General features: G+C 47.1%; 1 protein-coding gene across 1 annotated transcript in view; it reads right to left on the bottom strand.

Annotated features, from left to right (window-relative positions):
• Positions 1-1,505: 1,505 nt before the first annotated feature.
• LOC105182842 (MAGUK p55 subfamily member 5-A) overlaps positions 1,506-17,172 on the bottom strand; it is a 62,600-nt gene continuing 46,933 nt past the window's right edge. The window contains exons 9-18 of the mRNA XM_011140576.3: positions 15,671-15,887; positions 11,812-11,985; positions 7,643-7,868; positions 6,976-7,211; positions 6,471-6,801; positions 5,868-6,082; positions 4,977-5,176; positions 4,688-4,860; positions 4,394-4,558; positions 1,506-4,259 (exon numbers count right to left, since the gene is read on the bottom strand). Of these exons, the coding sequence (XP_011138878.1) occupies positions 3,769-4,259; positions 4,394-4,558; positions 4,688-4,860; positions 4,977-5,176; positions 5,868-6,082; positions 6,471-6,801; positions 6,976-7,211; positions 7,643-7,868; positions 11,812-11,985; positions 15,671-15,887 (2,428 nt within the window). The 3' untranslated portion in view covers positions 1,506-3,768. The remainder of the gene's footprint in view (positions 4,260-4,393; positions 4,559-4,687; positions 4,861-4,976; positions 5,177-5,867; positions 6,083-6,470; positions 6,802-6,975; positions 7,212-7,642; positions 7,869-11,811; positions 11,986-15,670; positions 15,888-17,172) is intronic.

Here is a 17,172-nt window from a genome sequence, read left to right as displayed (position 1 = left end):
AGTTTAGTCTACCTACCGACGACATCTAACGGTATTAATGAAAAACTCGTAGCCGGAAAGGTTTGAATTTCTCGGGAATTTCTGACGGAAAGAAAATTCGAGATCATCTTACGTAATTCGACGAGTACTATTCGAAAAGGCTTGATTTTGTCTCGGCTAAATTTTACGAAAGTCGGTAAATTTTGTCGAGAGACCTGAAATTAGCTCGTAAAGGCGCTATTAAACGATTCTAGTAATATCGAACCAAACCGGTCATCTAGGGAATAATCAAGATGGAAAAATATCATACGATAATCGACTCTATGAGATAAACGTAATCGATGCCGAAATGTTCGAGATGATATCGCTCATGTCTATGCATAGTCAGAGAGGATCTTTCACCTTTATTTTTCAAATAGTACCACTCGACACAACACGTGCGAAATAAATTTTTTTTATTTCTTAACAGTGGGATCAAACGGTGGTGAGTGGAATGGACTTTGGTCTCCACTTACCAACGCGAAATAAGAAGTCTTTATAACCTGACGTTGAATTATATTACTGAAACGGTAATAACAGTGGAAATGTATATAACGCAATAGAAACAATATATTATTTTCTGTAACCGGGAATTTTTTTGGCCGTATATTCGAGATCCAGTAATCTTTTGACTCTCGCGATACATGTGTGTATGTGTATATGCGATTTATATACATTCGTACGTATGCATATTTTCTCTCTCTCTCTCTCTCTCTCTCTCTCTCTCTCTCTTCATGTATAATATATATATATATATATATTTCTTTTCTCTTCTCTTCTCTTTAAAGTTCTCCGTTTATTTTACACATAAAATTAATATAATTAATAATATATGAATAATAATAATAACAATAATTATAAGAATAATAATGTACATACTTTCACCGTTGTTGTCTACATAATCATGACGGCACAATCAGAATCATATGTATAATGATCATAATAATTATGACATAATTAGTCAACGTACAAGTTTGCCATGTGAGGAACTGTTGTCAAAAATTTGATTCGCTGATTTGACACAGATATATGAGCTGGATAAAAACGCGATTCTCCGCGGAATCCATCGGTTACATAGAGAACCACACACGTCAACAACACATTGGTCTATCATGATCACTCAAGACAAAAGAGCAGGAAATATACAATAACGATGTGTCAATGATAATAGTAATTTCAGAGTAATTAATAATTATAAAAATAATAAGAATTCGAGTAACTATCGTCCGTGACGTTCCTTTCCTCGTTCTCTTCGTTTCTATACAAGTGCACAATTATTTACATACTCAGTATAATGACAAATTCTAAGGTGCCTTTGAGCGCATTTCTTTAAAACTTGGATTCCTCTGGAAATAATCCAGAATTATTTGGCACATCTCAGTTTTGCGTCCTTTCACATGCGGTCTGATACTTGGCACGATATTGAACCGTCATGCATTGATTGGCTTAGAAGAATCGATTTAAATAGCTAAAAATGGAGATAATGATTTTTTTTTTTTTTTTTTTCACCGAAGACATCTCTCTAGCGCGTCCACTTTTACAACTGTTTCACATTGAATTTAGTGTATCTATCTTTTCTCGATCTGGATCGACTAACATTACGACTGATCTAATCACGATACAGTAGCCCACACAGTCTCTAGACGAACTGATGACACATCTTTGCCAACTTTACCAGAGTCGTGTAAATTCATTGGATTGGAAAACAAAATAGACTCTCGTTCCGTTGATACACAATTATTGCTAACGCAAGAATACCTGCAAGACACACGTCGCGCGCGCTTGCTACAATGCGATGTGACCGAACCGGTATAATTTCCAACGAAAGATCGCGGTGGATTTTCTCTATTATTTTTATTTTACTTCATTTTTTTTTTCTTATTTCATATCGATCCCTATTCGTAGCGGCACAGTGACACAGATAAACACCTTTTATCCTATTGACGCATCGTAGTAATCGCTTCCTGTAAAAAAACACTCGAGAGAAAAAATCGTTTCTTTTTATTTTCTTACGCGAAATTTCCGAAAGCTTGTATACCGAACCACAGTCGAGTCTAAGTCTATTGCGTTTAACGAATCTACGGGTTAGAGAAACACGAGTTTCTGCTCTCTAAACAAACACGAAACTGTCTAGGACGAACGTAGGTGAAACGTTAGCGAGTCTCACCCTTCTTCGAGATCGCATAGACGCTTCTTCTTGCGTTCGAAGAGATATATTATGTATCGTTATACTCGTGGGACCGTCGTTTCGGAATTTCTCTCTCTCTCTCTCTCTCTCTCTCCCCCTCTCTCTCTCTCCCTCTCTCCCTCCCTCTCTCCCTCCCTCTCGCTTTCTCATCCCTTCTATCGTATCTCTTTCCTCTTTTGTTTTGACGATATAACACACCGAGCTTCCGCTCGGTTAGAGTAGAAGCAGGATTGGCAAAAATTTCTAATCAAAAGTCACCGTGAAAAAATATGTGACTTTCTATGATCGTATGCGGTAGTGTTTGTTGTCGTACGTGGCTCGTACGATATACATGATCCGAGTGCGATAACGCAAAGAAAGTAGGTAGACTCTACGTAGATTCTCCGCAACGTGTCGAGATGTTTGCACTCGCTATACTGAGAGAGAGAGGGCTATCTTTTAAAAAAGATTCGAGGATCGAGGTTGTCCCCACTTATCAAAGTTTATCAAAACGTATACGTGTATATGCATGATCATAGAAATTTACACAGCATTTTCACGAGTCCCCGACAATTAGAAATTTTTCACTTTAATCAGGAGACATCGGGTCAGGTACGTTCCCTCACGTAGGATGGACTAAAGTGTAGAAAGAGAGCGAGACACGCTCGGCAGAGCTGTCAGGTGCCACCGAAAGAATGATACCTCATCAATGTTCGCGCGTCTATATAACAGTGAATCGTTTATCAGTCTGGGGACGTAACCATAAATACTTTGGGAGCTTCGTACGAACTCGTCGTCCTTCAGTCGGGACGTTTTTACCTCGAGACATTATCAATACGTACGTATACCGTGACGTAGGCCGAGCTGCAGCGACTCTGTTTGAAATTTAAGCGTAACTTAAATCTAAATTCGGCCGATGATCGTCCGCGATTTGATTATACACGTCACTCAAATTCGAAGCATCGTTGATGCAACCGAGCTACGAGAACGCCCGTCGTCACAGTAATACAGGCGGTGAATATACTCTCTTGCTTCTACTCCAAACTACGCAAAAGATCCACGTCGAGGATTTCTCTGTCTGCGTCGCAAAGGTGCGATCATTTCCTGCACGTTACTCTCTAACTCTCTAACTCTCTCTCTCTCTCTCTCTCCCCTCTCTCTTTCCTCCCCCTTTCTCTCATTCTCCTTCCCTCCTTCCCTTTCCTCTTTCGTTTTCTCGCTCGAGGATTGTTTCCGATGATCCTCCGTTGCTTGGCATGGCACCATAGTACGACAACACACACGCGGAAGACTCTTTCAGACGGGTAGTACTTGCAGTATAGTAACTCGGGAAAGGTTCGAGAGATTTGCGTAAGAAACATAAAACTATATATAACAGGCACCTGTAGAAGAACCAGTCCTCCAAATCTTCATTGGACTCGCGCGAAGCCTCGCGCGCTTGGAGAAACGCTTAAAAGCACTTGTCCTGCAAACAGATACCGCAATACTGGCCTCCGACTCGCCGTTTCTCATCGAGCACGTGCCGCAGGCGATGCTCGATGAGCGGCCTTAAGCGTGGCCGCTTAACACCGCTCTTTACTTAGTTACTGAATCCAAGACGCAGGCACCCACTGAGGTTCCCTCTCGAGTGAATTAATCTCCGTGAGAAGCTGATTATACGCCCGATCGGTATCGTTGTTCAGGATGAGCATGTCGAACAAGTGGCCATACTTGTCCTCCATCTCGCGCGCTTTCTCGATTATGTCCTTCAACTCCTCCTCCTTGAAGCTCTCGTTATTCTTGATCCTCTTCTGTCTCAGCTTCTCGAGGCTCGGCGGTGCGATAAACACAACGTACGGCTTCAGATCCGAATTTCGCAGGATCTTCAGACTCTGGGGATGAAGATTTAAGACACAGATTTTCCCGGAATTAACCACTGTCCTGATAGCCTCCACAGACGTGCCGTAATACGCCTTCTCGTATTCGCCGTGCTCGACGAACTTCCGACAGAGGATATCGGATTCGAACTGAGAACGTGAAATAAAATGGTAGTCCTGACCGTCGACCTCGGAGTCTTTCTTCGGACGACTTGTATCTGGTGGTTTGGAAAGTAAGTTATAAGCGTGTTTTCATTTGACTCATTTACATTCGCAAGATTAATATCTATCTACAATTTTCATTTGTTTCGCGCAATCTTTGAGTTTTGTGCAATCTAGGAGCGACACTTACGAGGAATGGCTGCGGCAAAACGTTCGCTGTCTTGCATCAATCTCTGCCTAAGTTCGTGTCGTCCGATGTTAGGAGGTCCGATCAGTACAATTGGCCTTTTGTGATTTGCTCGAGGATAGTATAAGGCGACTTCTTCGTACGTCAGCACTTCCTCGCTGTCGTAATCTGTGAAGAAAAACGTTTCTCGTTGGAACTGATGACTGTTTTTTTCTTTTCTAACGGAGTCCGCAATTGCAATCGAATCGAATCGATTCGTTCGTTCGTTCGTCCGCGTTCTTCACCATCCATACCTACCATCTATGGCAGTAGTCGCGTAAAGGGGATACCCGTCGTCGTTGAAGCTCGACCCAAACTTGTTTCGCTTCTTCTTCTTTGGATTTTTTCTCGCGCACAACAGCGTGCTGGATTTCTTCGAGCCCCGCACCGTCGATTTGTCGCCGGCTATCGTTTGCTTCATGGATTCTCGTCTGTGCGTAGCGAACGGTAATATTATGCGTGTAAATTTGGCAAATTTGAATCTGGCAATGTAACAACACAGCATGCCGCTCTCTCAGTATTCGAGTATTCGAGTATCGGTACTCACTGATGTTGGAACGCTCTGCTGGGTATCAGACCAGCCAGTGTCTGATCCTCTTCGCCTTCCCGATATGCTTGCCACCAGTTGGGGTCCTCTTGGGAAATAACATGAAGCACATCACCCTTTTGGAAACTCACGCCCAACTCTCTGCATGGTATATACGGATCTTCCTCGGGATCGTAATCGAAATGGGCTCGTATATGTATCTAAATGTGAAAAGAATACACACGTTTCATCAGCGCGGTTTCATGAGCGCCGCGCATCCACCGCGCCGTTATCCACCGCGAATCAAGCTACCGTTCTCTTTTTCTCTTTTTGCGAGAGTATCCATGCGAGTCGAAAGCGGCGCGAAAACTGTACATCGTTCTGTTATTTTTGCAAAGTTATACATGCAACGTAACACACACACACACACGTAACACACCCATGCAGCTCGCTCGTTCAAATATCAGTGTCTCTTGTTTTACGGTCAAAGGAAGAAATGTCACGTCTCGCGTCACATATTCACGTATCGCCTTTGTACATTGGCGTGCGTTTTAGCTCAGTCGATGCACGCGTTGCACGAGAGTCGAGCGACAAACTCGTAGGTCGTGGAGACGTAGGCGGTAAAGCGCCTTAAATGATACTGACGTGATCTCCGCGAGCTGCGGACGCGAGCTACGGACGAATCGTAAAAGCGCTCTCCGAACAGTAACAGATAATCGATGTTATTTCGCTACTCGGCGATTGAAGGGCAAGAACGATCCGTCTCTGACATTTGCTCTTCCAGCCTCGCCGCGAATGTCGCGACAATATCGGGTTGTTCTAGTTCTACTCGGATACGTGGGGATCCGTACGTTTCTAGCGCAAGGATGTGCTAAATATATCGGGACATGTGTCACCACGTGCGCTGTATACCTGTGTCGTGTCTTCTCTCCTGCTGGATAAATTATTCCTGTGACTTGTCGGAGCCGGAAGTACCAAGAATGTGAGACTGCCCTGCATACCAGCGAGAATATCGCAGACTTCATTGACGGTCTTGCCGCGCATTTCTACTCCGTTCACCTCGAGGACCTCGTCACCCTCGTGCAGGAGACCCGACTTGTGCGCCGCACCGCCACGTACGACGCGTCCTAAAGAAAAGGCAAGAGAAAATCCAACAAACGTGCCGTATCGTTCGTAAATGTTACGCTGAAGGAACACGCGAAGGAATCATCAGCGGAGAGATCACTTGTTTTCATGCACTTGTACTTCCAGATAGGCAAACTACAGAAACAGATTTTTTTTTTTTACAAACGACAGTTCGTTAGCAGAAATATATCACCGTTAGCGGAAATCTGCTAACATGAAAAACAAGACATAACGGCAAGTCATCGATCATTTTGTAACCATTTAAAAATTGCGTATTTAAATTGCACCCGTTAGGAACGGATATTACAGATCCCGCTCGACTTTCTGCCATCAATGCCGCCGACAACGTCGTACTGTTGTGACATTTTGCTCGTTAGGATTAGTACCTACCTATAATCACCGCGTCTCCATCGTTTCTAACTGTAGCACCCAGAGGTTCGTTCGTCTTCTCGATTCGGATGATCTTGATATTGTCGACCACTCGAGAGTCCTTCCAACTGCTCGTAGGACTGGGCGGGCCGCTGGGTGGTGAAGACGCCGGGCTCTGCTTCCTTTGTAAGCCGTCCACATACGAGACGATGGAATCGTGCGCGAGGAGCAGAGCTTCCATGTCGTAACTCGTTAGAATGCCCGTTAACTCCCCCACCGCGGCTATTGTTTCTGCTCCGCCGACACCTGTTGCGGTCGCCGACGACTGCCATTTTTCTAGGATATCCACACACTGAAACATCAACAAGCAGACAACAATTCAGATCTTACTTGCGCGCGAGCGAATCGAATTTCGATTTATCTAGCTGATCGAAATTCGAATGATTTTCGGTATATCGTGAAAGTGAAGGCAGGTTCACACGCTATATTATCGTTACACACGTAGAAAAGTACAAATTTTACGTACGTCCCGCGCCAGGCTCGATGCGTCATCCGCGTGGTGTTTAAAAATTTTGCTCGCCCTCAATCGACTCTTCAAGGTGTGACGCGTCGCCAAGGCGCTCGCAAATCGATTTTGCACCAAAAGCGTCCGAACCGCTTCGAGTTCGGCCTCAACACCTGAACCCGAAATACCGAGAGCACCTGAAATATTCCGCAGTTGAAGCTGCAGCCTCTCCAGCGTAGCAACGACCTCTCCATACGCTGAAATATGAAAGGCACACTTGTGTTAGAGACTTTCTCGCGGAATCTCGTGTCGCAGTGTTCGCCATTTATTTACGTATTTATTATCGCACCGTGCCGAATAGTGCACGGCAACAGAACGAAGAACCTCATTTAGTAGAGCGTTCGCAATTCCCCAAATCTGTTAAATGCAACTTTCGTGTGTTTGCAGATTGGACGAGACTTGAACTCTCTACTACACTATACAATTAGACTCCCCCCGGGAGAGGCGAGCGTGTACGTAGGAATAAATCGCGATGCACCAAATGGAAGAGGATTAGGTGTCACCGCTCTCTGCGCTCAATAGGATTGTCGATTGACATGTCTCCTAAATTGTATATATTTTTTCATCGTTTTTTCTCCATTCTGGGGAATTTGCGTGAGCATATTTCAAAGAGAGAGTGACGACTTACTGAGGGGTCTGGGAGGCTCCTCCACTTCTTGGACCGCATTCGGAGTGGCTTGACTGACAACTCGACTGATGCCGGTGGTCACCTCGTCCTGTGCGTAAGCAGGATTTTCTTGACCGGAGAGACTCGTCGCGTGGCTCTCCAAGGCTTGAAGCTTCTTAGAGCCACGGAGAGAACGACTGAGTATTTCCTGCCTCTCCTCCTCATCCTTTCGCTTCCGTAACTGTTCCTGTATGTGCCGGATAAACATAACCGGATAAACGATCCGATAAACGGCGCGGGATATAAAAAAAGTTTGATGGAATTCAAATGTCGTAGGAGAGACATAACTCTCATCTCTGTTCTCTTTCTCTCTCTCTCTCTTTCTCTCATAACCCTGGAGATCGTCCAAAGTTTCCGATTACTCGGAAGATGGCTATCTGAATACACAATATATCTTGGTGACACAGTTTCCTTCAAAGGATATTTAATATACTTCAGCTGAGATGCTGAATTTCAAACGCGATCGTAATTACCGCGTGTTGCAAACGCGAATTGCGGCTCGCGCAAAAATAAAAAGACCTTGAACGATATCAATCTCGGCGATCAAACGTCCTCGTGAGTAGATATCGTATCGGCTCGTCAATTATTCCGAAGCGACTTATATCGAGAGGAGTGGTACGCTTTTAGTTCTTAGCTTCAACTAAATCGCGGCGGCGCGGCGCGTCGATACGCGCGTCGTGCAGCGTTCTATCGGTCGTCTCTAAGTGGAATCGATGTTGCATTTCGTTGTAGGAATGCCGATTTTTTTTCTCAAACAGATCGATTCGAATTACGGGGGGAAAAATCGGTTTGTAAAGAATCGATTTCAGAAAATCGATTTGAATCGGTATGCATCGGTAAAGTGAACCACTCATTAAGGTATACTACTATCTGTCCAATTTCTACACTCTAAAGTAGACCTCGTGTAATTCATATAAAGTTTAATATGAATTAAAGAAATTAAACAGATGGTTTACTCTTTTTGGTTGTGTTGTGTATGGCCACAACAAGATAGAGAAAGATCTTTAAATCTTTATGCCAAGGATTTAATTGGTTTGATTGAACATCAATCAGGAGTTTTTAAACGTTGTTAAATAAGAAATCACGTTTACTATTACATGCATATACATATGTATATAATATATACTATTATATGGAGTGGCTGTGTTTGGTTCGCGCGTTCCGTTCCGCTGAAAAGAATTAAAAAAAAAAGAAGAAAAACTGCTATATGAACTGCTAGCAGAAACTGAAAAAATCGTGTTGGCGATTTTCAGAATTTACAGATCGATCCTTGAATCGATTCAGTTCCAGAAAATCGACTTTCGAAATCGGGGCCTTTTAGGAGGCTCCGATTAGGCTCGATCTTCGATTAAATCGATTTCAAATCGGCATCCCTATTTCGTTCGCTTTCAGCAAAGTTTATGCTATTGTCGAATTTACTTTCGATACACACACACACACACACACACACACGATACATTCAGCGAAATCTGACTCTGACCGGACATTTTTATCTCGGATGAAAATCTTCAACCGCGCCACTCGCGCGCAATCGAGTTGCTGCGCAAATTCGTCGTATGCTATCATCATCCGCGTTATTCGATGATTCGATGATCTGACGCCCACCGATGACCGTGGTGGTCGGCTGATAAAGAGATCGGGGCTAGTCAGAGCCGATGAGTTTCGCATGCCGTCGTAAAATCGCGAGATGCGTACGACGGCCACGCGCGGCCGACGATAAAGAATGTCGCGCGGGCAGCGCACGCAGCGGACATACTTCCTTGCAATTTTCATTTATATAACGGGTCCGGCCCATAGTAGTGTGATATTACGAGGATAGAAATATTTCAGCGAAGCCCTGTTTACCGCGGCGTAGAGGACGTAAGGTTTCCCGTGGAACCTGAGCTTAGGTAGCGCGCGCGTTAGACCGACGACGGCCAACATGAAGCGCGTTAGGAATGTTGCGTGCGTAGGTCGGTGTTAATGATCACGACGATGAAAAGAATTCCGATAAATATCGGCTCCTTCGAAGGAGGGAAAAAAAAAGGACCAACGCGCTTTTCACAAGAGCCAACCAGAGAGAGAGAGAGAGAGAGAGAGAGAGAGAGAGAGAGAGAGAGAGAGAGAAAGAGAGAGGGGGGGGGGGGAGAGAGAGAGAGAGAGCGCGACACGTGCGAGCAATTTTTCTTCCAAACGTAATTTAACTGCAATGCCAATTAATTCGCGCCACTTCGCGCGTGTAATTGAGTAACGGGATAAAATTTCTTTGCGAGAGGAAGCGTTTTGTCGCGCTTGTAGCGCTCGGTATTCGTTGGAAAGAATTCGGGAGGATTAGCGGACTAGAAGCCGCGAATATCTGGAAATATTTGCAAAGATGCAAATCAGAGGAAGGTACGAAATGTGGGACGCGGCATATTCGGGCGACGCCGACGCGTTGTAGCCGACAAATTGAAGAGAAGACAAAAATTCAATTCGAAGCGTCCGTTATTTCGTGATACGCGTTTCGAGCGGGACGCTATTCGGCCCGGAATTCTAGAACGCCCGCGCGCCGGCCGGTTCGTGCTTGAGGCAGATCAAGAAACCGTGAGGTCAGGGAGAAGACATCCTAACAAAAAGGAAAAAAAAAAAAAAAAGAAAAAAAGAAAGGAAACAGAAGAAAGAAGGAAGAGACGGGAGGGACGGGAGAAGGAAAAGGAGCAGAGAGCTGAAAGAAACTCGGCACAGACGTGGCGAGTCGTCACCCTGCGCGTCTACACCTATCGAAAGTTCGTGACGCTACAGTCGGGCCGTGTAACCTTAGACTATTGTATAGAACAGGTCCTTTACATTCCAGACCACACTTGACTTGAGGCAGGTAAAGCGGCATGAGGATTTCATAAGATAAACATACTCAAACTCGGACCCGACGACGCCAGTCGCATAAGATGTTCTGGCATTTCTCACACTCGCCGCGACACCGGGGCGATCGCATGAATTTCAAGCACCGGCACTCGAACCGCCGTGCGCGGCGCGCTGTTTCGGCGGCGCGCTTATCTGCGATTTTCTCATGCTCGTCCTCTGCTCAGTCGACTCTGCGTCGACTCTGCTGACGAACTTGAGGAAAGCGCGCTTCGGTGCGGCCCATTGATATACAAAACCTAACCAAACCCGGCCAAGTCCGCCGCTAATGGATGTTCGTTTAAATAATCCCGCCACATTTGTCGACGCGGATATGTCGCGCGTCCCGCGGACGGATACGCCTAATTGATTAATTTCGCGCGTCGCACACTCGCAAGATCGAGCGCCGCGCGACTCATTTATCAATCAAACTTCGGCCGTAGGTGTAGGAAATTCGAAAACTATAGCGCGTCGAGCGACGCTTCAATAACAACCATTGTCATCGGCTCGCAATTTCCTGATGCACAAATGTTCGCGTGGCCGGCGTGCGAATTGTGGTAGTATGTCCTTTCAAATAACGATCTGTCGTCGCATCTGCCGTCGCATCGTTACGCAACGCTATACGATTCGCTACTGTTTTCCCCGTACAAAATGCGCTCGCGGGATTGCAGCTTTCCGCAAAAATTTCCCCGCTCCTCTCCGCCGAGTCGCCCATTAAACAATTTAATTCGATCACAGAGCGGAATCATAAATTCCATCGTCTACCATGGCAAAAGGAGCATTTTTGCGGATAGAATCGTCGCGGAAGTTTCGCAGAGCTAGACCGGGCGGCGTTATTGCCGCAGTCAATCCCGCCGGTATGCGACATGCGTTGTTCGCGTGGATCGCGAAACACAATCGCTCGAAGAGCGATTCTGATCGGGTTGAATTATATTGTACAGACTCTGAATCTCTCATTCATCACCGGTCGTTTGTCAAATTCGCGTCCCGAACGAGGGGGAGGGGAGGGACGACGACTCTGACAAGACGATGTAAAAGCGCGAAAGGCGATAATTTGCGAATGCAAACGGCGGGATACTCAGTGTTTTTGCGTCTTCATTTTTTCTGTTTCCTCAAACAAGACTGACATTCCGTCACGTTCTCTCCTGTGTGAGACTTGCAATGTGTGCGCGCACTTTTCAAAGGCTTATCGTGGCCGCTCTTACATGACTCGACACAATACACCATCGAGAAACCCTGGCCATCAGCCTCGATATCAGCCTGGTCTCTCTTACCTGATATTTCCTGATGGAGTGAAGCTGCTGTTGCGTCGGCTCGGCGTTGGCGTTGTCGCTGCTTTCGACATTATTGTTCTGCGTGGACAGACGCAGATTGTCCTTCGGCGGCCTGGCAGGTGCCCTCTTCTGGTCGCGAGGTGGAATGGCAGGTTTAACCCCGTTGAGACCGGCCTAAAAATTCATTCCAAACAACTCGTCTTAATGGCCCTACGTGCCTGGCGTCGCGGAAATTACTTTGCCGGATCTCTCTTTTCGTTTTATTTCGATCTCTCTTGTCACTTCCGAAATAGATTACTCATATCTCAGTCGTATCAAGAATACCTTACCGGAGCCGCAACCCTGTGATCGCGGCACGCAAAAGAATGGAAGAGAAAGAGAGAGAGAGGGAGAGGAAGCTAATATGGTAGAAAGTAAGAGAGAGAGAGAGAGAGAGAGAGAGAGAGAGAGAGAGAGAGAGAGAGAAAGAGAGAGAGAGATGCGTGTGTTACAAGAAAGCATGTCGAAAGCAAGAATACCAAGCAGAAGTAGAGCGAGAGAGAGAGAGAGAGCGAGAGAGAGAGAGAGAGAGCGAGAGAGAGAGAGAGAGAGAGAGAGAGAGAGAGAGAGAGAGAGAGAGAGAGAGAGAGAGAATGCTGTATTATAGATGTCCCACATTTCCTACATGCATGCTCTCCACTTTTTCTCTTCAATTAAACGGTTGTCTCTGCACTTTTCTTTTTCTTCTCTCTTTGCAATAAAACGATGCGACAAAATGAAAGAAATTCGTTTCCCGAAACAACCGTTCGTCATCCTGATGAGATTGAGATGTTAAGGGAAAAGCACGCGATTGAAAATGTCCAAAGTGCAAGGATCACCGTTCGAATGATTCGTCAGGCGAAATTGCCTGAACAGCAAATTAATGTTTGTTGCGGTTTACCTGTTGTTCGAGAACGTCTTCGTGCAATTCACTTATATCACCGTGTTCCAAAGTGCGTGTCGGTTCGTCGTCTCGTTTTGCATGTTCGCGAGAATCGCATAAAGCCATCGAACGATTCGTTTGATCCCACTTTACGGTGCGCCACGAGGACGAGATCTTCGACCAGTACAAGTCAGAGTCGGAAAGCGAGAAACGAATCATGAAGGCCGAATAATCGGCCGTTAATTCCGTAAGATTGGGATCCGAAGACGCGTTTCTCCGAAGAGCCGTTTCACTGGCGAAACTTTTGCGAGATCTTACGGTACTGCTGGAAAACCTCAACGAAATGTTCGGCAGACTCCAACGCTTATTCTCGTCAGACAAGCTGGAATTCGCCCCATTGTGCGTGTCCAGCGAGTCGGCGGCCAGACATCGATAGTTATTATCGGAGCGTCCTTTGCTACCTGGAGAAGAATCGCCAAGACCAAGCGTGTCGTTGGACGGATATTCCGAGAGAGAAAGCTCGCACGAGGAACGAGCTCGACGGCTCTGATTTATCTGTTGAGCGAAGAAAGCAGCGCGACTATTCGCGACATTTTCAAGCGGGATATCGTCTTCGAGCGACGAGCTCGAATCCCGTTCGATCTTGATAATCCCTTTCAGGAAGTTGGTGGAGGAAGAAGCCTCTTCGGCTTCCTTCTGAGAACTAGCCGGACTGCCGGAACAGTCGAGAATTTGGTCCTCGGAGGTATCGCAGGAGGAAATCGCGGCGTATGATGAGAGATCATTGAACCTTGTTAAGAAATCATGGAAGACTATCTTTTCACCGTCCAGGTGGAAAGTAACCGAGCGATCCCGCCGGCATCGAGGGAAGCGTTTTCGAAGAACGGAGGAGACCCGACCGGTGATTCCCGCCGACTTCTTTCTCCGACGGTATCTCTGACGCGGGAGCGCGTCTTCGCAGCGGACGTCCTCCTGGGAGGACGCGACGTAGGCGGGATTTTCATACGAGTGCCTGCCACCGTCATCCGGAGAGTCGCGAGACTCGCTCGAGGTGGACGCGCGCGTCTGCTCTCCCGTCACCGTGCCTTCGATGAAGTCCGTGTCTCCCAAATTCATATTGAACGATCGCAGGACAGGTTCGTTAGAGGCGGACCCGAGCGTGTTAGAAGCATACGTGTTGCAAGCGTGAAGCGAATTGCAGTGCCAGGAACGTCGCTCGCCGTGCATGACAGAGTGCAAGCCGTCGTAGAACAGCGAGCTCTTGACTCTGAGCCTTACCTTCTTGGCGTCGTGCTTACGGTCTACTGTACGCGCGACTACGGTCTCTCTAGCGCTACCATCCGCACTGGACAGCGTCGCGAGACTACTATCGTTCGGGGAGAGGCAGGGAGAGGCTACGAGCGTTGTCGTGCTTGTTGTTGTTGTTGTTGTTGTTGTTGTTGTTGCTGTTGCTGTTGCTGTTGCTGTTGCCGTTGCCGTTGCCGTTGCCGTTGCGGTCACGGTCGTGGTAGCGCACACACTTCCCTCGCCGCCGCTCGCGAGGTTACCCTCCCTCGCGACGTTTTCGTAATCGCGTCTCGGCGTCTCGAGGGTGTTGTGCTTGCTGTTGCCGGGGGTCTTATTGGGCGGCGGGTATACAGGGTGGCGCTTGGTGACCGGTACAAAGTCCGGCGGACAATCGACCGCCACTTCGCGGTAAGCTTTGCCGCCCACCACGAGAAAGCTGCGATCTACGACGGCGGAATGCTCGAGATCGCCGGAGGCTTCGCTCTTCAGCGTGGAATAGCCGCTGGAGATCTGCTGGTGCCTCTTTTTCTTGGGTCGTTGTCGAGACGAGGAGGAGAGGTTGCTCAGCTCGATGCCGATGAGATCGTCGGTCGAGCCTGCGCGTATCAGCTCCTCGATGTCGAAGCTGCGCGTCTTCGCCGCCTTCAGCTTGGCTCGCTCGTCGTTCTGACGACGTTTCGAGCTCTTGCCGGACTTGCTCGCCACCTGCTCGGTTTGAGCAGGCTCCGTCTGCTGATCCTTGAGACGGGCGGACGAGACTTTATCCTGATCCTTCGGTGTCCTCGGGATCGAACATTGTTCGTCTATCAGTCGGGTCAGATCTGAGACTTCGTCGGAACGCATCAGCAGCCCCTGAAGATCCTGCAGGTCCGTTAGTCCGTAGGCCGGATTGTCGAAGGACGTTGCGTCTCGAGCACGACCGAAGAGAGGGGCTACCTTGATGTCAGGTACTACTGACCTGCACGGAGAGCCGAGGTCTATCCTTCTGACGTCGTAAGTCGGAGAATCTTTGCGATTCTTGGCAGATTTCAGCATCAGACTGGTGTCGAGGGGCGCGGTACTGTCTGATCTGCCCGAGGAACTTCTCGGGCTCGCGGAATCGTCGCTACAGGTCTTCAACATGGTAGGATAATCCTCCTTGGCGAAGGGATAGTCGTCCTCGACGTCGACACCGGACTCTTTCTGTCCACCCGCGTCCTCGGCGGTATCCTCCTCCTCCTCCTCCTCCCCCTCCCCCTCCTCCTCCTCCTCCTCCTCCTCCTCCTCCTCGAGATCCTCGAAGGTGGTGCTCTTCAAGTCCGGCGATCCGGTCACGGCCGGGCTTCCGTGACCGGACTTGTTAAGACCCGGATCTTTCTTGACGGCTCTCACCTTCTCCTCCTCGTCCTCGATCTTCAGCTCAATCTTCAGCATGGACGGCTCAAGACCGTTGCGGAGGTTGATCGTCCTAGCGTTATCGGTGACGTCCGTGCAGTCGTTCGATACGAGTCTAGCGCGTCCGTCCACGATGGTGCGGGTCTTAAGGGTCTCGTTTTTAAGGTTAAGGGAGAGGTCGAGGTCGAGGTCGAGGTCGAAGTCGAGGTCGAGGTCGAGGTCGAGGTCGAGGTCGCTAGCGCTACGGGGAGGACGGTGCTGTAGCCCGTTCCTATAATCGGAAGAGCGATTCTTTACCTTATTGGGATAGGCCTTCTGTAGAAGGGTGTCGGGCACATCAACAGGTAGCTCCCGATGATGGCCCAGGGCACCAGGGGCCCACATCTCATCGGGCCCCAGTCCCTCCTGCGGCTTCTTTGCGTCGCGCGAGCTGCTGTTGTTGTTCTCTTGCAGCTGTTGCTGCTGTTGCTGAGAGTGTACGTCCGTCACGCCACTACCGCTACGCCTGCGGGACCTGAAATGAGAAGAGGAATCCCACCGTCACACATCGATATTCGATTTCCGCTCGCTCCTGCCAACTTTTCTTTCTCTCGTGTAATTTCACACCACACCATAAATGTTGCTTCTCCTCGATGTCAATTCGCTCGTCATACGGAAACTGTGATATCGGACTAAGCGCGCCAAAGTATCTTCTGTCTCTTCTCTCTTTACCTCCTCGAGATAAACGTGCGCGATGATCATGTTCAAGGATCGCTCGATTGAAGGATAAACGAGCGAGCAACTGTATTTATTGGAACGAATAACTCGAGTGAAGGATAACCAGCTATTGCCACATATTTCTCACATGCGACTCGTAGCACAGCAACGTGAACGAAGCAAATTGCTAGCTCTTGTTACCGCGAAGTAGTACACGCTGGAATATACGCATTTGCGCGGTTAATTAAACAACTTTGCAGTGTCAACTAATTCAATGTTGACTTACGTGTCGCACTTACGACAACGTCATCATTGAGAAAAAGTTCACGTTCGCGCGATGGAAAGTAAGTCAAAGAATCTCCAAGAACGACGAAGGTAAATCAACGATTAAAATCGAAACTTTGCATAGAGTAATCGTTCCTCAAGTTTACTTACTGCACGTACAAAACAGCGTGGAGTAAAAAAGCGACAAGTCGACATACATTACAAATAATTAATTCCCATATTGTCACATCGAGAAACTACTAGTTCGAGCTGAGCCTGCGAAGTAGGCAGGACAATCAGGACAATCAGGAGAGATGCGCGACGCTTCGTTATTTTCAGCCACTCGTGCGATATCAATCGCGCTGGTGAACACGTGCCGCGTTACACTTGGCGATAATACCCCGTGTGAGAATTCTTTTCTTTCATATTTTTAGATTTTGTAGAAAGAGCACGACGCGCGGTGCTCATGTGGAAGTAAATTCAGCCGCTATACAGGGTGCTGAATTTCAAACAGGTAACAGGTAAAAAATCGCGAAAATTATGAAAGATATTAACAAAAGCTAAAACACGTGTTTCATTATTTCGAAGGAGAAAGAGAATGGCATTATCATATTTTTTATTTGGAGGACATTTTCACGGTCAGTTGAAGGAAAAGCACTTAATTTTTTAAAACAGAAAGCCCAATTTTTTATCGTATCTTCTTTTTCTACCAATTAATTTCAACAACTTTTGTCTGAAACATTTTTTTATTTGCCTAATATTTCTTGAAATATTTAAGAAAAACTTGCTAACTTTTTCAACATTTAACTTACGATATCTCGCTAACTATTCGTCGAAAG

This window comes from Harpegnathos saltator, unplaced genomic scaffold (genome assembly GCF_003227715.2).
Source record: "Harpegnathos saltator strain DR-91 unplaced genomic scaffold, Hsal_v8.6 scaffold657, whole genome shotgun sequence".
Lineage (NCBI taxonomy): Eukaryota > Metazoa > Arthropoda > Insecta > Hymenoptera > Formicidae > Harpegnathos > Harpegnathos saltator.
The sequence above is the reverse complement of the archived record's forward strand: the minus strand, read 5'-3'. Positions and strand labels throughout refer to the sequence as shown.